This window comes from Lagenorhynchus albirostris, chromosome 7 (assembly GCF_949774975.1).
Source record: "Lagenorhynchus albirostris chromosome 7, mLagAlb1.1, whole genome shotgun sequence".
Taxonomy (NCBI): domain Eukaryota; kingdom Metazoa; phylum Chordata; class Mammalia; order Artiodactyla; family Delphinidae; genus Lagenorhynchus; species Lagenorhynchus albirostris.
The window spans coordinates 107,155,937-107,181,955 of NC_083101.1; the positions used below are offsets into that span (position 1 = coordinate 107,155,937).

At 52.7% G+C, this 26,019-nt stretch overlaps 1 protein-coding gene and 1 long non-coding RNA gene across 2 annotated transcripts in view; one reads left to right on the forward strand and one right to left on the reverse strand.

Moving 5' to 3' along the window:
* The first annotated feature begins 2,803 nt into the window (after positions 1-2,803).
* LOC132523047 (uncharacterized) lies at positions 2,804-5,408 on the forward strand. Its single transcript, XR_009541411.1, has 3 exons — positions 2,804-2,891; positions 3,234-3,836; positions 5,231-5,408. It is a non-coding gene; the product is annotated as an uncharacterized LOC132523047 (long non-coding RNA).
* Positions 5,237-26,019, reverse strand: part of FAM167A (family with sequence similarity 167 member A) — a 40,792-nt gene continuing 20,009 nt past the window's right edge. The window contains exon 4 of the mRNA XM_060153615.1: positions 5,237-5,500. Within this exon, the coding sequence (XP_060009598.1) occupies positions 5,237-5,500 (264 nt within the window). The remainder of the gene's footprint in view (positions 5,501-26,019) is intronic.

The window sequence follows — 26,019 nt, forward strand, 5'->3', positions numbered from 1 at the left end:
CCAGGAAGCCAAAAATTGTTTCCCTGACTTTAGGACTTTGTCCAGCTGCTATTTCTCTGCTCACTTTACAGCAAACTGACTTGAGTCAATTTCTTCACTTTCCATTTTCTCCTCAACCCACACAACTGGACTTCTGTCCCTACCCCTGGACTGAAAGGGCTATGACCTTTGGAATAAAAGACAGATGATCTCCATCTTGCTTGAAAACACTGTTTATCTCTCTGTCCACCTCTTCCTCGATTTCTCAGCAGCATTTGATATTGACGACCGTCTCCTTGAAACATTTTCTTCTCTTAGGCTCCCCGATGCCCCCTTCGTCCGGTTTTCCTTGTACTTTACCAGCTGGTCTTTCTAAGTCTCCTGTGACTGTTCTTATTTCTCTCTCAGACCCCTAGGTGCTGGAGTCCCCACGATGCTGTACTTGGCCCCCTCTTCTATGTCTACGCTTTCTTCCTAGAGGAGTTTATCCAGGTATGGTGCTTTTTAATATCATCCAAACACCCAAATCCACACTCCTAAATTTATGCCTCTGACGCTGGCCTTTTCCTGAAGTCTGGGTCCTTAGAGCCAACCACCTACTCACTTCCTGCTTGAATGTTTGATAGACATTTAAATATAACACGGCTGAGACTGAACTGTTAATGCTACCTGTCTCCCCGACTCATGCTCTCTCCCTGACTCATGCTCTCTCCCCGACTCATGCTCCCCTCAAACTTTCTCATCTCAGTAAAGCCCCCGTCCCCCAATCCAGCTGCTGGCCAGAGGGCTATCCTTAGTCTCTATTTCCTGCACACTCCACATCCAAGCTACCAGTGGACCCTGTTGGCTTTACCTCCACAGTATCCAAAATACATCCCACACTAGGTCCCAAAGTAAACCCCAAATCGGACCATGTGTCACCCTGTCCACAGCTGCCACGGGCGTCCAAGTCACTCGCGTCCACTGTAATTGACCTCCAGTGGATGCCACGTCTGCCCCACTTCCCCCATACTTTCTACATAGATCTTGCTAACACTTAAATCAGATCATACATCACTCCCCTGTTCAGAGACCTCAAAACACTTCTGGCCCAATCCCAGTAAAACCCAGATTCCTTACTCTGACCTACGAGGCTGACCCCACTCGAGCCGCACTGCCCACCACACTCCCTCCCGCCTCAGAATCTGGGTCCTTGTTTTTCTCTCCAGGACACTCTTTTTCCTGATCTTTGCATGGCTGCAGAGAAGCCTTCCCTGACCGCGTGGTAAAGCAGCCCTCGCCCACACAAGGCAGGACACTGCCGTCACCTTTTACCTTCTCTGCAGCACTTAAAAGTATTTAACTTGTTTGGAGGCCAAATTAGAGTCATTTCCCTTTGGGCTGAAAAAGTGTGCAGTCCCATCTGCAGGGGTGGAAAGGCCCAGTGGCTTCTCGAGTGCCCTTTGAACTACACGGCCGATGGTGATGGCAGATCTCCAGGTGCCCATCCGTCCCTCAGCTCATGACCTGTGCTCCACGCAGCCAATTCATACTGGGGGCTCTCTGCAGGAACTAGATCCCAGTCACTCATCCGCTTGGTGTAAGCAGGTGATATGATCTCAAGGAACAGCTAGAGTGCTTCTCTCCAGCTGTTCCTTCTACAGAATGGGATTCCTGACACCTGCTCTGACCTGCAAACATGGACTTTTCCCGGGAATGAGAGACAGGAGCCATTCAAGACACGCCTTCCCTGCCTGCTTTGTCCCTTTAAAGGTTTCTCCAAGTGTCTGTAGACCACCTGTGTCAGTCTCCTGGAGTGTTTGTTAAAAACAGATTCCTAGGCCCCATGCCAGAGCGGCACACCAGAACCTCTGAGTGGAGCCCAGGAATTTCCTGGGAATGTGCATTTGCAGCAGGTGCCCCAGGTGACCCTCACGCAGCCTTCATTTTGAGCACTGCCACGTAAGATGTTCAAAAAGTTTGACACGAGTTCTCCACACGGGACAGTAATGCTAAGCCCCGTACTTGGATGATAGAACTGCAATTTGAAATACATGTCCTGTGGGTCCGCTATCCAGCAGGGCTCTGAGTTGGACCCATATATTCTGAAACCAATCAGAGTCACCTTTGGAAGTGGCTAACGTAAGAGAGGCTCTGGCCTTGGTCAAGTTCAGGAATAATGAATGCCTGCATCTCTCAGTTTCACATCTTGAGCTCACACAGCCCGCACCGGGAGGCTCCTGACGGCGACACCACCAAGCAGCCCTCCTTGGGGGAAGGTACCATAAAGAAAGGAGAGTGATTCAGGTGACTGTTCCTCCCTCCAGGCCTCCCTCCCTCCCTCCCTCCTCCCACTTCTTTCTCTTTCAATTTAGTGCTGGGCCCTGTGTGTGCTGTAACAGCAACAAGATAAAAGGAAGCACATTTCTCCTCTTTATAAATATATTCTTTTGAAATATTTTAATTTCACTTTTTCTAACAGCAATATAGAAACAAACAATCATAAAAAATAAAATTATAAATTGTCCATCGATTACGTAATAGCACTTGGTATTGCTACAGGGAGGAGGCCTGAGGCTGGGTCAGGTCATCTCAAGCTTGCCTGGGCTCCCCAGGCCTGTGATCACTGCTGAGCCCACGAAGGCGTCAGACATCACCCTGCGAGGCAGTGTCATGGAGACTTCGAGTTTTACACCCAGGGGTCCTTGAGGGATGGCAGGGAGACGGGTAGGTAATGAGTAGAACTGCAACAGTATCGTATATACGCGTGGTAAAGCTGGAAGGCTGCCCTGGGGAGCTGGGCACGCAGGTTAGGCTGCGACTGACTCAGGCGTTTCTTGACCCACAGGAGGCAGGGACTTCACAAAGCCGAAATGACTTGGTTAGTTGCCTGTGTTCGCCATGGAAATAAGGACGCTAACAGACACTGGACAGTGAGTAAGAAAACACACCTGTCTTTTCCCCGCACTTCTCTTCCTGACTTCTCCTCCCCCCTTATCCCAAAATAAAATTCCCTTGGCATGAACTAAGCACAAAAGCTGAGACATCTAACCTATTCCAAAAAGTGCGCCTATTGCAAAGCCTATTCCATCAAGTGTTCTTGATCTCAAAGAATCATTAGGTCAACTGAGCAACTAAATTGCCCAGTTGACTCCAATTCAACTGGGTTGACGAAATTCAGGTAAACCACTCAGCTGTGGCCGGACCCAGCTTTTTTAGTTACTGTAATGACTGGTTCCTAGAAAGAAAACTAATCAGTTTGGCCCTCTTTTCAGTTGTGGAATGCGCTTGCCTGCGTGGGTTCAAGTGTGTGTATGTGCACGTCTCTGAAGAGTGAGCGTGTGTGCAGGCTGGCCGGCCACCTCAAGACCTCAAGGGTTCTTCTGGAGGACGGCTGGCGGGCACGCCTCTGTAGGACTTGGCAGCGCTCAGACAGAACCCCTGAGGAGAGGCATCAACTAACTAGAGAAAACCTCCCTCCTTCCTGCCTGGGGAGGAGCCGGCCTGAGGAGGCCTAGCCTCCCACCAAGGGCTTCTTCACGGACAAATGCTCTGCGCCTCAGACTTCTGCCACTGCTCAGAGCCGAAGGAAAAACAGATCTTGGCTACGTAGTAATACCGTCTTTGAAGGAAGCGTAAACCCTCCGGCTCTTGGAAGCCACAACAAAACACCAAATTCTTTTCTAACTAGGGACCGACTATCCACAAACTCCCACTCCTGGCCCACAAGAGAAGAGCGACGGCTCCCCAGTGTGGGTCATGGTGTGTGTGTGTGAGCACGCCTGGGCCCCACTGAAATTCTACAGGAAGACGAAGCATGAAAGACAGAGCAACAGGACGCCTCACATCGACAATGGAACCCGGACGCAGTAGGAATCGTAACTCGGCGGGGGGGGGGCGGGGCTGAGTGAGTGGAGAGCGGCAGTTGGCAGTCCGTGGGTTTGGCAAAGCATTAGTACCATCTTTGGAGTTCAAGTTCATGGATACGTGATCTGTGTAGCGTAATTAATAATGATTATTATTAACACATCAATATTCGACAGCCGCTAAAGAGCCGCGGAGCCCGAGGGAGACCACTCCCCTCCCCGGCCTCACTCCCTTATGACGCAGAGGGCTCGGCTAGATGGGTCAAAGGTCAGCCCACCTCCCCACCCCCCGCACGGGGCGTTCTACTGGGGTAACTTCCTAACTTGCTGAGGTCTCAGTCCTTACCTTGCCGATCCTCCCACTTGTCTTGAGGGAGAATCTTCTAAAATCAAACCCTGAACCTCTGTACTTGACCTACCCACTGGCTTCGCCATTTGGACAAAAATCAAACAGTTATTGACAAGTTAGCCACAGGTTAGTAACAGTCTGATTGAATTAAAATTAGTTGTTTAAGTCAGGCACAGAATCTCAGTGGAGGCTCAGGGCGAGCTTCTGGGGAGGGCACGAAGGTGACGGAGGTGACACCGTCGGAATACACCAGGAGGCCTCTGCTGCCCCCCCTCCCCGGGGAAATCCACTCCTAGGTGCTCCCCAGGGTTGTAGCATGGCAGCAAAGGGGTTCTTTGGAGGTTGGGACTGGTGTACGTGGCCAGAACGGGCAGCAGAGGGCGGGTGTGCCTGCTCCCCCCCCCAGCTACACTGGTGGGACCACACACACTGGAAACAGTGTACCCCGCACCTATAGGGCCGAGGTCGGAGACCTCACCCGGGGCACTGGCTGCGGCTCTGGGGCCTGCTTCCCCAAGCTCCACGTGTTATTCCTTTTGGTCTTCCTTTGCTGCTGGGTCCCTGTCGAGGCTGCTGAGTCACCCACTTAGGGTGAATTTGAGCCAGTACTTAGAGGACAGCAACAGTGACAAGGGCGCGGCTGACATCTAATCACCTCCCCCTGGGGGTCGGTGCACCTGGGGAAGCCTTCTGCAAGAATCACAGCTTTGGTCCCCCTTTGGGTTCCCAGGTCATAGCACCAGTGATTCCGGAAACAGGAATGTGGGTCACTAAGGGGAGGATGAGACGTGTGCCCTGGGGACCCAGGTCTCACTGAACAGCGGATGCGGCAGCCCTTCTGCAGGACTCTTTGGGTATTAAACCAGGGCCAGGCATGGGGACACTGAGCTCCACAGCTGGGCCCTGAGAGCACGTGTCACAGGTCCTGGGGACGCCCTGCCTCCGGGGAGGCCCCGCTCGGGTAGCTGGGCCTCAGGTTCCTTCCCACGCCCCGCCCCCCGCCGCCCCCCACCGTCCACCTCCCAAACCCTCATTCCGGCTCCACCGCCCCGTTTAGGGCTTCTCAGCACAGAGAAAACCTGCGGGAGTTGATGTTCATCTTGGTGACCCCAATGAGCTTGAGTGGCGCGGAGAGACTGAAGGAGGAGGCGAGCGGGGCGTCGCAGAAGAGGTCGGACAGCTCGTCCCGCTCCTCCAGCTCGTAGGTGGCGTCGTTGAGCATCCGCCGGTGGAGGTCGCAGGTCTGCTCGATCTTCAGCTTGTGGATGTCACTGCGCAGGCGCATGAGCTGCCGGGCCAGCTGCTGGTCCTGAAGCCGCATCTCCGTCTGCAAGGGAAGACGGGGGAGGCGTCAGCGCCGAGCTGGGCCGGGGAGAGGGGTGGGGGGTCGGTGCTTCAGCTCCATAGTCCCGGACGGGCCCAGGCCCGTTAACAGGAGACCTAATGAAGGGCTTGCATCACCATTTGGGGTCCACCTAGAGAGAGTAGCCCGTTCCCAGCTCAGGGAGGTGAAAAGACACAGAGAGTGAGATGACAAATAAGGATGTGCTTGCCAAACAATCCTTTGCTAAGCTAGATACTGTGTCAAAATCCTTCTGGAAGACATGCGTGTCAGTCCTGGCTTAAAGGTATTTCCAGCGGTCTCTCTGTTTACAGATATATATATATAAATGGAGTAAGGGTATAAAGAATTGCACGGGAATGATAAACACCAAATTCAGGCGTCATTTCTGTAGCGCAGTGGTTATCACGTTTGTCCAGATTCAGGAGCACGGTTGCCTTTGGGCAGGAAGCAGTGACTGAACTTGGGGAAGGTATTCAGGGGCTTCAACTCTATTGATGATGTTTTGTATCTTATGTTGGGTGGTGGGTATGCCGTCACATTGTTTTTTAAACATTTAAGAATGTCTGCATTCTTAAGAATGTCTGTCTTAAATGCATTTTAAACATTTAAGAATTCGGCCTTGGAACTGAGGGGGCTATGTTCTACTTTGGTGAGAATAGGACTGAGTTGACGCCCTGCATTCAATTTGTGCTTTTCCTGGAATTTCTTTTCTGTTCTTTCCGGAGGGGAAGGGCCGAAAAAGGACCATTCCAGGGCGCGGCGCTGGGCTTGCCACATTTGGGAGCGCTGCCTGAAGTTGGGCGCACAGCCTCCCGACGCCCTGCCGTTGGGCTGGTGGAGGCCGCAGCACTGCTAGGGTTGTATCAGTCCTCCTGTTTGCACTATTTTTTTTTGCGACCATGGCCCCGCCTTAAGTATTTCCAATTAAGAAACAAAACCTCAGGAAACCGAAACTTAACCAGCCGCTCTCGCTTCTGTAATTACGCCTGCTGACCCCCCCCACCCCCGCAACCGTCCAACCAATCAGATGGCGACTAGTGTCTCTGTTTAAAAGTCAACCAATCGGCGACTAGTGTCTTTGTTTAAACGTCAACCAATCGGCGACTAGTGTCTCTGTTTAAAAGTCAACCAATCGGCGACTAGTGTCTTTGTTTAAAAGTCAACCAATCGGCGACTATGTTTGTACCGGTCTATAAAAGAGCTGTACTAAACTCCGCCAGGACCTCTTAGCGTCACCGGCAACAAGTGCGCGGAGGTCCAGGTTCGAACCTGCAATAAATGACCCTTGCCGTTTGGCTTTGACTCTCGACTCTGGTGGTCTTGTGGAGGGGCCTCGCGACCTTGGGCATTTCATTTGGGGGCTCGTCCGGGATGCCCCCAAGCCCACCAGACATCAGGTCAACGGGTCATCGCTGACAACCGATCGGTAAGTAAGCCGGCTCAGGGTACCTTCTGTTTTGGGGACTAGGACAGTCCTGGCGGACGCGCTATAGGACACCTAGTCGGGTGTGGTTGGAGACGTCCACCACGACCCATCTGGGGCTGACAGCCCATCTGAAGCGCGCACGCGATAACCTCCCCTTCCTCCTTTTACAGACTCCGCTATTGGGACTGCTCTTAATCACTTTTGTTTTCAGAGTAACCTTTTCTAATCAATCTCTTCCAGGACCTAGACATGGGCCAAGCACAGAGTACCCCCCTCTCCCTCCTTCTCGCTAATTTCGGGGATGTAAAGTCCCGAGGACACAACTTCAGTCTGGATATCCGGAGAAGAAAACTAATTACCTTCTGCCGCTCTGAATGGCCAACTTTCGGGGTTGGCTGGCCCACCGAGGGTACCTTTTGTCTTCCTATAATCCTAAAAGTTAAATCTAGAGTTTTCTTGCCAGGAAAAGAAGGCCATCCGGACCAGATCCCCTACATCCTGGTATGGCAGGACCTGGTAGAAAACCCTCCTCCCTGGATGACCCCCTTTTTGTCATCAGGGTCATATAAGATCCTTGCGGCCCGACCAACTAAACCTCCCAAGCCTCAGACCCGAACTGCACCCATACTCTCTGACAGCCAAGACCTCCTCCTAGACCCCCCCCCATATCAATCTCCTCCTGTGGCCCCACAACCAGTCCCCCTTCCTGCTCCTGGCTCTGCTCCTCTCCCCTTGGTAGAACCTCCTGCGGCCCCTCCCGGAGGGCCACCCAGGCCAGAACCGGAGGACCGAGAGGCAGAGGCACTACCGGTCCCCCTGCCCAATGAAAATAATTCCCAGGGGCCGGCTGGGCGCACTCGCGGACGCACTCAGCGCGACCCAGGGTTCCGCCATCCTGATTCCACCATAGCCCTACCCCTGCGAGAAATAGGCCCTCCCGATGAGACAGGGAACCCCCGACTCCAGTATTGGCCATTCTCTACCAGTGACCTATATAATTGGAAAACCCAGAATGCCCGTTTTTCTGATAATCCTAAAGACTTGATAGCTCTTCTAGATAGCGTTATGTTCACTCATCAGCCCACCTGGGATGACTGCCAACAGCTCCTCCGGATCCTATTCACTACCGAAGAACGGGAGCGAATCCAGCTGGAAGCGAGAAAACTGGTTCCTGGAGATAATGGTCAACCCACCGCTAACCCTGACCTCATCAATGCAGCTTTTCCCTTAACTCGCCCCCCGCAGGATGAATGGGACTATAACACCGGAGAAGGTAGGGGACGACTGCTCATTTATCGCCAGACTCTAATGGCGGGTCTCCGGGCTGCCGCGCGCAAGCCCACTAATTTGGCCAAGGTATATTCAATTGTACAAGGTAAAACAGAAAGTCCCTCCTCTTATTTAGAAAGATTAATGGAAGCCTTTAGGCAGTATACCCCTATGGATCCAGAGGCCCCCGAAAATCAGGCCGCCATTGTAATGTCCTTCGTTAACCAGGCAGCCCCTGATATTAAAAAGAAACTCCAGAAGTTAGAAGATCTGGAGGGCAAACAGATACAGGACTTACTCCGTATCGCCCAGCGCGTCTTTAATAACCGGGACGCCCCAGAGGATAAACAACTTAAAGCCACTGAGAAAATGACTAAAGTCTTGGCCGCCATTGTTCAGAAAGATCAAGAGGGCCCCCCAGCCACTCGACCTCCCAGGCGACCATTGGACAGAGATCAATGTGCCTATTGCAAGGAAAAGGGCCACTGGGCTCGGGAATGCCCCAAGAAAAGGCAGCCGCGCCCCAACCAGGGGCAATGGCAACCGAACGCCACCCCAGTCCTGTTTACACATGATACAAAGTAGGGGGGACGGGGTTCGGACCCCCTCCCCGAACCCAGGGTAACCCTACGAGTGGAGGGGAAACCAGTCCAATTCCTGGTGGATACAGGGGCACAGCATTCGGTCTTGGTTAAGCCCCACGGGAAAATTTCTAACAAATCCTCCTGGGTCCAGGGAGCTACGGGAGTCAAACGTTATCTTTGGACCACTCAGAGAACTGTGGACTTGGGCACGGGAAGGGTAACCCATACCTTTCTGGTCATTCCCGATAGCCCTTGCCCCTTACTGGGGAGAGACTTACTCACTAAAATGGGAGCACAAATTCATTTTCGGCCAGAGGGGCCAATCGTAACAGACCCTCACGACCAACCCATATCTGTGCTCACCCTAAACTTGGAAGATGAGTACCGACTTCACCAGGAACCACCCTCCCAAAATCAAGATATAGAGTCATGGCTTCAGCAGTTCCCCGAAGCATGGGCAGAAACAGGGGGGGTGGGACTAGCCAAACACCGCCCAGCCCTATTCATAGAGATCAAACCGGGGGCAGATCCTGCACGTGTCCGACAGTATCCCATGCCCCTAAAGGCCAAGACTGGTATCACTCCTCATATTCGCCGGCTTCTTGACCTGGGGATACTGCGTCCCTGCCAGTCGGCCTGGAATACACCCCTGCTGCCAGTCCGCAAACCTAACAGTAAAGACTACCGCCCAGTGCAGGACCTGAGGGAAGTCAACAGACGGGTCATAGACATCCATCCTACTGTGCCCAATCCATATACTCTTTTGAGCGCCCTTAGTCCAGAAAAACAATGGTATACTGTGCTGGACCTCAAAGATGCCTTTTTTAGTTTACCCTTGGCGCCCAAAAGTCAAGAACTCTTTGCCTTCGAATGGTCAGATCCCGAGAGAGGTATAAACGGACAACTCACCTGGACCAGACTTCCCCAAGGATTCAAAAACTCGCCTACCTTGTTTGATGAGGCCCTACACGAGGATCTCAGTGAGTACCGGAGACAAAACCCCAATGTAACCCTCCTGCAGTATGTTGATGATCTCTTAATAGCTGCTGAGACCGCTGAAGCCTGCCTGCAGGGAACCAGAAACCTCCTACGGACTCTCGGCACCCTGGGATACCGAGCCTCTGCCAAGAAAGCACAGATCTGCAGGCCTGAGGTAACTTACCTGGGATACCTATTGAAAGGGGGGCAACGATGGCTCACAGATGCACGGAAGGAAACCGTCCTCCGCATCCCCAGACCCACCACGCCTCGACAGGTGAGGGAATTTTTGGGGTCGGCTGGGTTCTGCCGTTTATGGATACCCAAATTTGCTGAAATGGCCAAACCGCTATACCTAGCCACCAAAGAGCAGACGCCCTTTGAATGGACAGAAGAGGCTGAGCAGTCATTTCAGCAGATCAAAACTGCCTTGCTATCCGCACCCGCCCTGGGTCTCCCTGATGTCTCCAAACCCTTCCACCTCTTTGTAGATGAAAGCAAAGGCATAGCTAAGGCCGTGTTGACCCAGCCCCTCGGTCCTTGGCCCAGGCCTGTTGCTTACCTATCAAAAAAATTGGACCCAGTGGCTGCCGGCTGGCCTCCTTGCCTCCGGATGATCGCCGCCACGGCCCTAATGGTAAAGGATGCTGACAAACTAACTATGGGGCAGGAGTTACATGTCACCACCCCCCACGCCATCGACGGGGTTCTCAAACAGCCTCCCGACCGATGGATGAGCAATGCTCGATTGGTCCACTACCAGGGTCTACTGTTAAATCCCCTCAGAATCAGCTACACTCCGCCGCGGGCATTAAACCCTGCCTCCCTATTACCTGACCCAGATTTGGACTCCCCACTCCATGACTGTGCAGAGGTACTGGCCCAGATCCATGGGGTTCGGGAAGACCTACGTGACCAGCCCCTACCGGATGCACAAGTCACATGGTTCACTGACGGCAGCAGCTTTGTCCAGCAAGGTCAGAGGTATGCGGGGGCAGCAGTAACATCAGAAACTGAGGTGATATGGGCAGAGACTCTCCCCCCAGGGACCTCAGCCCAAAAAGCTGAATTAATTGCCCTGACCCAAGCTCTCAAGATGAGCAAAGGCCAAAAAGCTACCATATACACAGACAGCCGGTATGCTTTCGCTACCGCACATATACATGGGGCAATATACCGAGAGCGGGGACTACTCACAGCAGAGGGCAAAGACATCAAGAACAAAGAGGAAATCCTGGCCTTGCTAGCGGCCATATGGGAACCCAAAAAGCTAGCCATTGTACACTGCCCGGGGCATCAAAAACCCACGAATCCAGTCACCCGAGGCAACAATTTGGCAGACCAGACAGCTCGAAAGGCGGCACACACTCCAATACCATTACTTCCCCTGCAACTGCCGGATCCAGGCCCCCGGGAACTACCGCCCCAACCCGACTACTCGGAGGATGACATCAGATGGATGAGCAAGCTTCCTCTAACCCAGGTTAGAGACGGATGGTGGCGGGACGCTAAGAACAATATCCTCCTTCCTGAGAGACTAGGAACCCTGGTCCTTGAACGGATCCACCGTAGCACCCACTTGGGCGCCCGACGGCTACAGGATCTCATCAGGCAGACTGGACTTAAAATTAAAAATGTCTCCGAGAAGACTGAACGACTGGTTGCTGACTGTGCAGTCTGCCAACTCCATAATGCCAGCTCCCACCCGCCAACCACTGGCATCCGGGAGAGAGGAAACCAGCCTGGAGCCTACTGGGAAGTGGACTTCACGGAGGTAAAGCCTGGCAAATATGGGTATAAATATTTACTGGTGTTTATAGATACCTTTTCAGGTTGGACTGAGGCATTCCCAACCAAGAATGAGACTGCACGAATAGTAGCTAAGAAGCTACTAGAAGAGATCCTGCCCAGGTATGGCTTTCCAGTTATGATAGGGTCCGACAACGGGCCAGCCTTCGTTTCTAAGGTAAGTCAGGATCTGGCTTCCATACTTGGGGCTAATTGGAAATTACATTGTGCATACCGCCCCCAGAGTTCAGGACAGGTAGAAAGGATGAATAGAACTCTAAAAGAGACCTTGACTAAATTGACCATGGAGACTGGCGCTAACTGGGTAGTCCTACTCCCCTACGCTCTGTTTAGGGTGCGAAATTCCCCCTATAAGCTAGGATTTACTCCCTACGAAATAATGCATGGTAGGCCTCCTCCTATCATCCCTAATCTAAAGACTAACCTTATCCAATTGGACCCAGAAAATAATCTCCTGTCTTCCCTCCAAGCCTTACAGCGGATACACGAGACAATCTGGCCCAAACTAAAAGAGCTATATGCAACAGGACCCCCACCTACTCCACACCAGCTCCGGCCAGGTGACTGGGTCCTTGTCAAACGCCATCGACAAGAGACCCTAGAACCCAGGTGGAAAGGACCTTACCAGATCATCCTGACAACGCCGACAGCCATCAAGGTGGACAGCATAGCTGCCTGGATCCATTACACACACGTCAAGCCGGTGGACCCATTCTCTGACCTCATCAAGTCCACTAAAGCTGACGTCACCTGGACTGTTGACCGGAGTAAGAACAATCCCCTCAAACTGACTTTGCGCCGTACCCTCCCCCATGATGACCAAAGTACTGCTGATAGCCCTAATGATAGTCCTAACCCTCAACCCTCGGGCCACGAGGGGAGGATTCGGCCCTCCCCCCAATAAGAATACTTTAATACAACTACTATATGGTGCACCGTGCGAGTGCAGGGGAGGTACTATGGAGACTCCTGTTGTTCCCCGAGGGTATACTCATATGCAGGACTGCGGGGGCATAACTGCGTATCTTGTTCAGGAATATAGGGTTACCGGGGCCTCTCAAAACTGGCAATGCTACCATAAGCCTAAGCCACTCCCCCCTCGAGCTACTTGCCCCTGTTCTACCTTCCAGGAATCAATGCATAGCATGTGCTATTCCTCTTACCAGCAATGTATAGGGGCCAATAACAAGACTTATTTCACAGCCATACTACAGAATAATAAAAGCCCCACCATTAGTGATGATAATAAATACCTTCAGGCTGGATGCACTGGCACCCCCGGGACCCCGGTATGCTGGAATACCAGGGCCCCCACACATATGTCAGACGGTGGGGGGCCCCAGGACGCAGTGCGCCAGATAGAAACCCGAAGACAAATAGAAGAGGCCTATCGGCATCTGTACCCACAGCTCAGCTACCACCCCCTAATTCTCCCTAAGGTCGATCCCTCTGAATTGGACTCCCAGACCATGTCCATACTAGAAGCTACTTTTGCGCTTTTGAATACCACCAACCCCAACTTAGCACAGGATTGCTGGCTCTGCCTTCCTCAAGGACCGCCCCGCCCTATAGCCATCCCCACCTTCGCCAATTTAAATATCAGCGAACGATGTAACCCAACTTCACTCCCCGAGCCGTTCCCCATACAATTTTCAAAATTTTCAACCACCTTTAATACCTCATGCTTTGTCAAGAACGATTCCCTCTCTAACGCCAGTATTGACTTGGGAATCCTTTCATCCACTGGATGTAGTCAATATATCCCCGTGAACTCCTCCCTCTGTAGTCCTAATACCACTGTCTTTGTCTGTGGAAGTAACCTAGCATACACCTATTTACCCCCGAATTGGACAGGGGTCTGCACCCTGGCCACTCTCCTCCCCAATGTAGACCTGATCTCGGGAGACACCCCATTGCCCATTCCCAGCTTTGACCTCTGGGCAGGGAGAACCAAACGAGCCATTACAGTCCTGCCCCTCCTGGTAGGATTAGGAATTACAGGAGCTGTGGCCACAGGGAGCACGGGCCTTGGGGTCTCCCTTCACTCCTATAGTCAGCTGTCTAGGCAATTAATAGAAGATGTAGAAACTCTCTCTGGGACCATTCAGGACTTACAGGACCAATTAGATTCGCTGGCCGAGGTGGTCCTACAGAATAGGAGGGGCTTAGACTTGCTGACAGCTGAACAGGGTGGGATATGCCTCGCCCTAAAAGAAAAATGTTGTTTCTATGCAAATAAATCAGGCATTGTAAGAAACAAGATCCACCAGCTCCAGGAAGACCTAGCTCGCCGCCGGCAAGAATTAGCGGATAATCCCCTTTGGTCAGGATTTCATGGGATGCTCCCCTTCCTCCTCCCCATCCTGGGCCCTCTACTATGCCTCCTTCTCCTCCTCACTATAGGCCCCTGTATACTCAGTAAAGTCATGAATTTTGTTCGCGAAAGAATAAATACAGTCCAGCTAATGATATTAAGAACGCAATATCAGCCCTGCGAGGCCTCAGAAATTGAAGAAACGGAGCCTTGAGGACCCAAGATTGGCTCCTCTGGTTCATGAGAAAGGGGGGAATGAGGGGGCTATGTTCTACTTTGGTGAGAATAGGACTGAGTTGACGCCCTGCATTCAATTTGTGCTTTTCCTGGAATTTCTTTTCTGTTCTTTCCGGAGGGGAAGGGCCGAAAAAGGACCATTCCAGGGCGCGGCGCTGGGCTTGCCACATTTGGGAGCGCTGCCTGAAGTTGGGCGCACAGCCTCCCGACGCCCTGCCGTTGGGCTGGTGGAGGCCGCAGCACTGCTAGGGTTGTATCAGTCCTCCTGTTTGCACTATTTTTTTTTGCGACCATGGCCCCGCCTTAAGTATTTCCAATTAAGAAACAAAACCTCAGGAAACCGAAACTTAACCAGCCGCTCTCGCTTCTGTAATTACGCCTGCTGACCCCCCCCACCCCCGCAACCGTCCAACCAATCAGATGGCGACTAGTGTCTCTGTTTAAAAGTCAACCAATCGGCGACTAGTGTCTTTGTTTAAACGTCAACCAATCGGCGACTAGTGTCTCTGTTTAAAAGTCAACCAATCGGCGACTAGTGTCTTTGTTTAAAAGTCAACCAATCGGCGACTATGTTTGTACCGGTCTATAAAAGAGCTGTACTAAACTCCGCCAGGACCTCTTAGCGTCACCGGCAACAAGTGCGCGGAGGTCCAGGTTCGAACCTGCAATAAATGACCCTTGCCGTTTGGCTTTGACTCTCGACTCTGGTGGTCTTGTGGAGGGGCCTCGCGACCTTGGGCATTTCAGAACCAAGTGCATTTCGGGGTAGAAAAATTAGCGACTTCACCAGTAAGCATTTCATTGCTCTGTTTTCTCTCTTCCATGTTTTGATGTACTTCTACAGATCTCTCTTATACAGAGTTTATAGGTGAGAAAAACCAAGATGGAAAGACTTGCCCGGGGATCAGCAAAGTGTTTAATGGAAAACGGGGTTAAAATTCATAGCGTCCTGTTCATTAGTTTACTTCTCAATCCTTGGGCATCACAACCCAAATGTATTGCCAATCAGAAATTGTATTGATCTAGAATAGTGCCAAATCAACGCTGGCGGGCTCACCAGAGGGCAGCTGGTCATTCATTCACTTATTTGGAGCCTCCAGCCATGCCTAGAACTGGGCTAGGTGCTGCCTAAGCCCTTCTGTAGGAGATGGGGGTCCAATTTGTCTGAAAGCCAGTGCCGGCTCACACCACTGCTTTATTTAATATGGTCTTCTGTGAGTTTGCCTTGAACCACTTCTCTTTGGGGTATCCTGTAATTTGAAGATGGTTCTCTTTGAAAGCTAGGAACCCTATGGCTCGGATCTGAACCAAGGCATTGGCCTCAGGGATTGCATCTTCAATCTGAAAAGATCCTTTTAAGTTGGAGAATTTCAGTTTTGAGCAGGTGTCTGGAAGTGCCTGTGAGATGTGGTCAGCAGGGAGGCCTGGTGGGGGGAAGGGGCCATTTTTCTATGGCCAGTAGGTCTGGTCCAAGGTCAGAGAACAATTTAGTGTTGAAAACCCATCAGAGTCAGCTGAAAGGTGCGGGGGGGGGGTGGTTTGATAGTAAGGCATCTGTCTGTCCTTGGGCTGGACAAAGGCCACCTCGGTGGAGACACCTCACACGCCCATTGAGCTTGGAGGCGTTCGCCTCTGCATGAGGGGAAGGAAACGGCTTCCTGTGGGGAAGGTGATGCATGTCCCTCCACTTGTTGGAGCCCAACACCAGAAGAGGCTGATCATTCTGTTTCCTCACTAAGCTTGGTCCTGAGGGCCCACCACAGCGTGAGCAGCCCACCCTAGGACTGGCTTGCAAGATGTATTTCGTTATGACTCATGAATGTAAATCCACGTTGCACCTGATGCTCAAAGACACAGTGTTTGTTCCAGGGCTACAAGGAAAAGCAGCAGCGTTGGCCCCCTTCCCACGTACTCTGTGGGCCACACAGGAATTTTCCAAGGGGGACTCCACACTTAAACCCTAAACTGAGTCCCCGCTTAAGAGGTAACTCCACTATAATCAAGCCAAATCCATATAGAAATGAGTTTTCTCAGCCCCCGAAGAAACCTAAGCAAAAAGTACAGGGCTAAGAGGCTTTTTTCCCCCAGGATTTTTCAATTGTGTTAAAGTACACAGAACATAAAATTTTACCCTCTTAACCATTTTGAAGCGTACAGTTCAGTGGCGTTAAGTCCTTTTCCATTGCTGTGCAGCTGTCGCGACCAACCACCTGCAGAACTCTTTTCATCTTGCAAAATTGGAGCTCTGCCTCCATTAAATAATAACTCCCCATTTTCCCTCCCCGCAGCCCCTGGCAATCACTATTCTACTTTCTGTCTCTGTGAATCTGACTATCCAATTACCTTGTGTAAGTGGAATCAGTACAGTATTTACCGTTTTGTGACTGCCATATTTCTCTCAGCGTAATGGCCTCAAGGTTCATCCACGTGGTAGCACATGTTGGAATTTCCTTTCTAAGCCTGAATTATATTCCACGGAACGTATACATCGCCTTTGGCTTATCCTTTCATCCATGGATGGATGTCTGGTCTGCTTCCACCTCTTGGCTCTCGTGAATAATGCTGCTATGAGCACAGGTGCACAGTACGTGTTCAAGTCCCTGCTTTCACTTCTTCTGGAAGTATACCCAGAAGTGGAATTGCTGGATCCTATGCTAATACTATGTTGAATTTTTTGAGGACCCGCCATACTGTTCTCTGCACCATTTTACGGCAGCCAGTAAATATTTTTATTCCAGCCAGTCCAGAGGCAGGAGTCAGCCCCTCTTTTAATTCTCTAGGAAATCACTAGTGATCCATGGGACTCGGATAAAGAGACATCACAGCAAACCACCTACACACTTAGATTCTTCTGTCCTGAGTTTCCCGACCGCCACCCTCCCTGATGCCCCCTTTCTAGCCCCTCCCCACTCTCAGAGCCTCACCGCCCCTCACGCCTCCTTATCCCTTCAAGCAAAACCCAAGAAATCTCCCTCTTCCTCTTGCAGAGCAGCTTGATGACCACCTTTAGTTACTTCTTCCCTCCCTTGGGGTTTCACCTTCCACCTTAGAAACAACCAGCCTCTCCTAAGAGCCGTTCTTATCTGACTCAGAGAATCAAACACGTTGGCTACAGCCAAGCTATTGCAACAGGGCTACGGGTCAGCTGCCACCCCCGTGGTGTGTGTACTTTCTCACCCCGTGGCAACACACCCTTTCACCAAATACTATACCACAATTAGAGGATTGCTGGAGTTACAGGCAGCGCCTCTGAGAATCCTACAAGTAACTTTACCCTGCAGAGGCAACAGGCCACCCTGGGAGGGGGGATTGAAGTCGGCATATCCCACAGCTGAGCCTTTGCCAGGGAGAGCATTAAACTCGTGTCGATAGTTAAGTCACCAGGGCCAAGTTTTAGGGCCAGCGTCTAAGTCTTTTTAATAAAGGCTCAAAACTTTATTGGGCCCTGCCCAATTTCAACATTCTGCACCTAGGCCTGGAGAGAAAGGACCTACATGGTGAAATTCTTACTTTTCTTTGGCCAATATTGTTGTTTATATGGTGCATTACTTATGATCTGTTTGCGTCTTACAGCTCTTGGAATGGACAGTATCCAGGCAGACAGGAAAACAAAAATCCCAAGGTGATCAAGGGCATTTTGTTCAATCCCGATTTCTGAGGCTGGAATCTAAGCTATCCCAGCCCAACAGCCACAATGAGCCTCTGATCGATGCTGAAGAGAGACTGGGTATAAAATCCAGGCCGTTTTCTCGGAACATGCTCCCTTCTCTATGAGACTTCATCTTGAACCATGGAAGGAGTTTGCATAACCTGTCTCATGACTTAGCTCAACTAAACGTCCAGTTATTGTTTTAATCAGCATTGTGTAGAAATAGAAGCCTGGATAAAACACGATTCATTATTTGATCTTGGGTTTGGCCTCTGAGAAAGAGCCAGAGACATGCTGTGAGGAAAGAACGTGAGGGTTGTCACTGAGGTGTGCTGCTGGATGACAACCTCAGATGCTGGGAAAAATTAATTTTTTTTTTCAAATACCTCCTAGAAACCAAACTGGGTTTGTGAATTGATTTCCAGGGGATGCTGTTGACTCAGGCAGAGGCTGGAACATGTTTTTCGGCCTCCGCTTGCTCTGCAGCCCCAATCTTGGCGCTGGGGCAGGGACAGGCTGAATCTGGGTTCTCCTGATGCCCCTGGAGCCATTGTCTGCCAGGAGGGAAAGTCGGAGCAGAGCCCCAGAGCCAGGACAGAGAGCAGGGGGTGCTTCAGGCCCCAGCAGGGACTCTCCGTCGCCAGTGGCAAGAGTCAAGCTCTACATACTATATGATAAAGTCTTCACTTTGCAAACTTGGAAGTTCCTAGGCCAAGCTGCCGCCTGCACAGGTGAGGCTGACCTTTGGGAAGGACAGGGTGGTGCCTTCTGAAGGCCCCCAGGTCTGCCCCCAGAGGTTCTGGGTTCTAGTCTGCTTTGGTCTGAATCTTTGTGTCCCCCTCAAATTCATATGTTGAAATCCTAAAGCCCAATGTGTTGGTATTAGGAGGTGGGCCTTTGGGAGGTGATGCGGTCATGCGGGTAGAGCCCTCACGATAGGATTACTATTCTTATAAAGAGACCCCAGGGGGCTTCCCTGGTGGCGCAGTGGTTGAGAGTCCGCCTGCCGATGCAGGGGACACGGGTTCGTGCCCCAGTCCGGGAAGATCCCACATGCCGCGGAGCGGCTGGGCCCGTGAGCCACGGCCACTGAGCCTGCACGTCTGGAGCCTGTGCTCCGCAACGGGAGAGGCTGCAACAGTGAGAGGCCCGCGTACCGCATAAAAATAAAATAATAATAATAATAAAGAGACCCCCAGAGAGTCCCCTCGTCCCTTTCCATCATGTGAGGACCCAGCGAGAAGTCTTTAACTCGGAAGACGACCCTCCCCTGACCATGCTGGGACCCTGACCCCAGACTTCTAGCCTCCAGAACTGTGATAATTGAATGTCAGTCGTTTATCAGCCACCCCGTTGGAGATGGTTTGCTGCAGCGGCCTGAATGGATGAAGACAGTCCCAGTCCAGCCTATGAGGAGATGAGTGGCCCGGGGCAGGAGATGCGACCCCTTTGTGGAAAGAGGATGCTCGTCACCTCCCCCCACCTCATAAGGTTGCATCCTGGACATGAGGGAGCCCTAGAAGCCGTACACCCAAGAAAGGAATTTGTGAGAGGGGAGAGACGGGAAAGACAGGCCCAGATGAGCACACCCACATTCACTTGTCAGCCTGCATCTCAGCATCCTTTCGCGCCTCCCTGCCCCCCTCCCACTCTCTGCACTCAGCCCTGCAGTCAAGAGGCCAGCAGCCAGGTTTCTCCCCTTCTTCAAACCTTTCAAAGGTACAACCGGCCCTCCTGGCTCCGTTGCTCTCTCCAGCCTTGAACTCCCATTCTGAGCCCCTGGTGCCTTGTGGCAGCCACGCTGGGTCTGTGTCCCCTCCCCCAGAACCACTCCTTCCCACGCCATCATCCACATGCCCAGCTCAGCCCTTGCCCCCCAACCCTGCAGGCTGGGTGACACCCCAACCATAGGTACCTCTTACGGCAACACCTACACACAGCATTGCCTGTCTCCTCACCAGACAGTAAAACACGCAGGAGAGATCAGGCCTGGTGCTCAAAAGGCATGGCTGAGGTGGAAACACAAGTTGGAATAAAGTAGTATATTTTTTAAGTTAAAAAAAAAAAAAGGCATTGATCGAATGAATGAATGAATGAATTCAATTCTCCTAGAGCCAGGTCTTGATTTTACACAGGTGGGACAATCCTAGGACACCATCCCTGACTTTCCCACCCAGGCTGCCCTCCAGGCCTGGGGAGAGGCCTCGAGTAGAATGAACAGAGCATCGGCTTGTGGGTCCAAAGTCCTTCACCACCACTCACTGGAGGTGCCCCTCTGGGCAAGTTGCTCAAGCTGCCTGAGCCTCAATTTCCTCATCTGTGAAATGGGTGCAATAATAATGCCTGCCTGTTCTGAGAATTAAGTAAATAAAACATATATAAGACACTTGGTCCAGGACACGGGGTTCCACAAATATTAGTTCCACTTTATCCATTCTTCATAGAGCTAAGCCGTCAGTTATTTTTTCTTATTTCCCATATGACATTCTTATCTCTCCTACTAGGTTTAGGAGTTCTGGAGGAGAGTGTGATTCTCCTTTGTTCCCCAACTGCCTGGAGCAGAACTAGTCACCAACCCATGCTTCCCACACACTTTGGGGGTGATTGCTCACACCTGACACCTGTGTCGCCCTTCCCATTGTTATCAATACCAAGTACGGCCGGCTGGGCTGGTAGGGCAGTACTGGCATCTCGTCACCAAGTGGTCTGTCCAGAGTCACAGAGCCAGTAACACCGAAGCACCTCAGCATTTGCCGTGGAGGCATCTCCCAGGCAGGGGTGTCCTCAGCTTGGACACGATGGGTTCAGGCCCGCAGGGTGGGCCGGGGACTTCCCCAACTTCCCTGCCACTGCCCTGGACAGCAAGTGGGGGCCTTGCTGGGCAACAACTAGCCCCGGGATGGTGACCCCCTGTGCCAGGCTGCTGGAGTGGGGCCCACAGCACAGCTATTCCCCCTGAGCCCCAAGCAAGACTGCAGGGAGGGCTGGTCCCCCGCCTCTCCTGCTAGGGTGTCTCTAGGCGAGAGAGTAGACAGAGACGAGACCCCCCCCCACCCCCCGCACTTCCTGCTCTGCCATGAACTCCTTGGGTTGCCTTCTGAACCTCCACCTGCAGGGAGCGCCCACCAGCACAGGCAGGAGTAGCGCTTCATTAAGGGATTGCGTGGAGATCAGCTCTAGCCAGGGCCACTGTCAAATGTGATGGAACAGGGCTGAGGTGCCTGGCATCCTTAGGGAGCCCCCAGAAGACCCCTGGAGCACCTGTGTGGGGACTTCTAGACTTTTCTTGGGTTCTGGGCTCCCCGGCTTGGAAACGGATGGGCTGGGAGTTTCACGTCTGACACCAAGTAAGCCCAGGAACCAGCCAGGAACCCTCACTGCCCAAGAGTCAGGAAGCGAGCCCTGTGGAACTAGGTCTCCTATGAGTGATTAAGGTGCCCCTGCACCTGCAGTTTCTATATATAGATTCCCACCTGTGCCTTCCAAAGGAAGTGAAGCAAATCTGTTCTCTGCAAGTGTGAGCAAGGCCATTAGCTCTCCCAAGTCATCTCATGCTCCGTTACCCTGGAACCTGCCTCCTTAGAGGGAATAATGGTTTGGGCTTCACCCCGGGAGGGGCCTCACAGCAGCCTCAGTGCTGGGCTGGACTCAGAGCCCATCTCAGGAGGGTGTCTGCTGTGCCCGTGGGGCGTCCGTGGCCTGGCTCCCCTTCACATGCCAGAGTTAGGGGGTGAGTCCGAGCACACCCTGGGTGCTCAGGAAAGCTCGGGGACTGCTGAGCGCCATGCAGCGTGTCCAGCCCCGACGTGGGGCCGCCAGCTGGAGCGTGGGAGAGGCTAGAGAGGGCAGGGGGAGCCCACCAGCAGCAGCTGCTAGTGGACACTCGCAGGACCTCTCCACCCATCTCCGTCTCTGGCTGAAAAATGAAGGCTCACCACCCCTTGGGTTCCTTCCTGCTCGAGCACCAATGGCTCCGTCCATAGTTGTAACCAGCACCGCGCGAAGCAGTTGCTCTGGCAGGAGGAGGCTTTGTCCTCCTCAGTCCCTGTGCCGGGGCAGGGGTGGGGGTGGTGCCCGCCCTGGGGGGAGCCACGTGGGAGGTAGAGAAGCCAGGGCCGCCTGCCACCCAGGCCCCTCCCTGGCTCCTGGGCACCTTGGGGCCTGGCCTGGCCCTGCCAGCGGTCGGGAGCGGTGCCCCCCGAGTGCCAGACCCTCGGTGCAGCTCTGGAAACCATCTCCCTGCTGCCGAGGGCTTAGCCACCTGGAGGGAGCCTCGGTGGCCCTTCCCTGGCTTTTGTCAGCTTGCTGGCTGAGTCTGGCTCACGCCTGAGCCTGGGGACGCGGCCAACACCTCGGGGCAGTGCCGGCTTTTCAGCCCCTGGAGGAGCCCCGGGGCAAGGGTGGGTCCAGAGCCTGTAAAATAACACACCCCTCGGAAACGGACAGTCCAGCCCAGGGGCACCTCGGCCGTGAACAGCCCCGAGACCCTGTGTACGAGTGTCCTTCTCAGAGGCAGGAGAGTGCCTGAAAGACTGCAGAATCGGGAAGCATTGGAGAACGACGGCCCAGAGTTCCAGGAGTTGAGACAGCGAGTTGACTGCTCAACTCATGAACTACGTCTGAGGTGTTGACGGCCCAAAGCCTCGTGAAGCACGATGCGCCTTCACCTCTTCTGACCTCGGGAGCCCCTGGCTGGGCAGCAGGGGTTCTGAGGCCGGCAGATCTGGGCTTCAATCCCTGCTCTGCTGGTTGACCACTTTACCTCAGTTTCCTCACCCATAAAATGGGGGTGGTGTTAGTGCCACCATAGAAGAGGCACATGGATGTGCGTGCATAGTGCCTGCCCACCTCGGGAGCCCAGCAGGTGCCCTCTGCCCTCTGTGCCCGCCTCGCTGTCCTGTCACAACCCCCTGCCGGGTAGGATGTATAATCTCCGCTTTACAATGACAAAACCGAGGGCCAGGCTAACGGGGTTTCCTAAACTCACACAGCCAGGATGAGGTAGAACTTGACTGGACGTCTAATCTAGTTACAAACTGCATGCTTTGCCGACTCCACCTGTGACCAGTTACGGGCCCTGTCACATTAGAATCACCTGCAGGTACATGTGAAGTCCCAGCCTTACGGCATCTGCATTTCCACAGAGGGCTGGGAGCCTGATCCAGCGGTTACTACACACTAGCCTGGAGGGTAGTTACCACAGCTGGGAGGGTGCCCCTCCGAGGAGCTGGGTTTTAATTATCACAGGACAATGGGAATGGGAATAAGGAGAAGGCTAATGTCAAGCCTTGGAGACGTGGATCTGGTTGCTAAGGAAGTTAGGGATGTGTACTTCCCTTTGGTTAATTTCAAAGTCCTCCGTACCTGGCACTCGGTAATTGCTCAACGTGGGCCTCACACCCCAAAGCATTTGGGGACTACATTTACTGTTCCTCTAGCATAGCTCTTGTCTCACGGTGTCACTGTTCACATGTTTGTCTCATCCACAAAGGGGGGGCCCCATAAAGACAAGGGCCCTGTCCCCACCGGCACCAGCACCTAAGCCCAGGCATTTGGTCAACACAGCTCGTACTGAACGAACAAGTTGGATCGAAGGACGCCCGCCTGCCTCTTACAGCCCCAGGACCACCTCGCGCTGTTCTTCTGGTTAAGTGCGGCCATCAGGCCTCTAGCCCTGCCCTCTCCCATCCTCTTCTCTGCATTGCGAGGTGGCCAAGAGATGGAAAGCAGGCAGGATCTCCTGATTTGGAGCCACCTTCATCCCACTGGTCAACAGTTCCCACCTAGTGGGGGATGTCTAGCAATGGCAGATCCCATGTTTTATCTTTTTCTAGGAGATCCGATGCCTTATTTAACCTGGAAGCTATGAGGGGAGGCATGTGTGCCAATTACACTGGCAAGAAGAGGACCTTAGTTCTTTCCCGTCTTTTGTCTTTTACTTTTATAATCATTTTTTCTCCCTAATCATATATATTTCTATTTTAGAAATTTCAGAAACTACAGCAAAGTCCAAAGGATAATATCAGCTCCCAGAAATAAAGGTCATTGATGTTTTGGAGTATTTCCTTTGTAGGCCCCTTTGTTTAGCAATTCCTTAGTAACTGCTAAAGGGCGGTATCTGGCCAGATTAACGAGATAGGCTTCCCCCGGCAGGAGTGGATGGGTGGAAAGCCCCTGCTATGCAGAGGAGACCTAGCCTCGGGCAAAGTGACACCTAGGCTAGAAACTCTTGTGCATCAAACCCCAGCTCAGCCAGCAGCCCCCTGGGTAGCTCTGAGCAAGGTATTATCCTCGTTATGGACCGGGCATGGCTGCCCCCATCCCTGCCATAGGGTTGTTATGAGGCGTTGCTAATAACTCTCTGTGACCCCTTACACATGTCCCGTTCTAAAATCAAGGCCTGATTTTTTTTTTTTTTTCAGCCGTGCCATGATCTTAGATCCCCGACCAGGGATTGAACTTGCGCCCCCTGCATTGGAGGGTAGGAGTCTTAACCACTGGACTACCAGGGACGTCCCCCCATTCTGAAATCAGCAGAGTTTCAAATGCAGGCTTTTTGACAACTCACGGGCCTACTGATTTGAACATCTGATGTGAGCACCTGTACCCAGTACAAAGGAAAGAGATCTGGGTCCAGAGCCAGGAGATGCAGGTCTGTGTCCTGGCTTAGCCACACCCTTACATGTGACCTTGGGCAAGTCACTTAACCTCTGACTCTCGGGCTCATCATCTTTCTGAGCCTCAGTTTTCTCATCTGTAAAACGGGAATAGCAAATACCTCCAAGCCGTCCCACTCAGACACTGTATGTAAACGTGCCTTGAGGACCATAAAATGCTCCCCCAGATGGGCGGGGTTAACGTGGCTATCACCTTCACGCCTCTCACCTCCATCCCCATCAGAAGATGCTCAGTGAGCTCGAACTGTCATTCGGCCGCTATCATTCAGCAGCAGTGGATAACACTGGCCTCAGAGGGCTGTGCCTGGACACACCAGTCACGTGCTTGTCAAGCGGGCGGCACAGGCAAGAGAGGGTTAACCCGGAGAGGCCAGCTGGGTCCAGGGCTACGGGCCTCCTGCCATGGCAGGCCTTAGAATAATTAAAACTTGTCAGATTTCCTTTCCTTTTTTCTAACAACCATAAACACCTTTTTGGCGGGGGGCTCTGTCTGTGGGGATCAAACACCTGCATGAGGCTAAAAGAAAAATACCTGTTGACGCCAGGGATTCTCGCCACAAAGGCAACACCTTAGGAAGCTGGAATGTTTTGTTTTGGTTTTAGTTTTGGCACCGCACAGGCCAAGTAGACGATTTCTCCCTTTTCTTTATCCTTCATGTTGGCAAGGGGAGCGTTTTAGCAGGACTAAAGAGAGAGGCAGAAGGGAGTGTCCCTCTTTCTCTTGGGCTGCAAGCTCTGGGGCCAAACGCAATCAGAGGTTTGTGACGTGTTCTGAATTTCAGGCTCAGCTAGAGGGCTGAGACCCACAGCTTCAGGGCCACATCCTTTCTAGCTCACCCCTTCCTGAAGCATTGCCCCAGCCCCACTCCAGGCCCCTTGGACCTAGTGAGGCTACCCTGAAGGTGGAAAGCTGGAGGCTGTGGCCTCGGGCAGCGGGAGCAGCCTGGATCAAGCAGAGCTGCAGAGGGCCACTTCGCTAGGCTCTGAGTCGGTCTCCCCAGTAAACGATGCTGGGTCTCAGCCTGGGGAGTCAGGTGGCCCGAAGCTGCCGGGCACAGAGGCAGCAGCCCTGCCTGCCGTGGCCGGATGGTGACACCTTTCCTGAATACACAGGGAGCTGAAGGTCAAGCCTTCCGAGGAGCAGTGCCAACAGGGCTTAAGGATTGCCACCCCCCTTGTACCCCCAACATGTTACTCTGAAGGAAAACCTTCTACGTGCAGGTCCCTGGGGGTGTCAGGAGCGACTGCACTTTCCCTGCAGTGAAAGCTGAGAGGAAGGGTGGACCCTGAGGGAGCTGCTAGGACCCTCTCTGGCCTTGGAAATAAGCCAAGATTCAGGCAGTCGCTCTCTGCCTTTGAGCTAACCTCCTAGGAGATAGGGTTGGACCGCCCATCCCTCCAGACCCGACATCGCCTGCCTCGAGGAAGGTCAGCGTTGTCAACAAGAACCTCGCTAGTTTCATCAACTGCTCCGGTATAAGCTCTTGATGGTCAGAGACCCGTTCAGGGCACAAACCCATGACTGACCCCGAACTCCCAGCCAGTTGAGTATGGCATC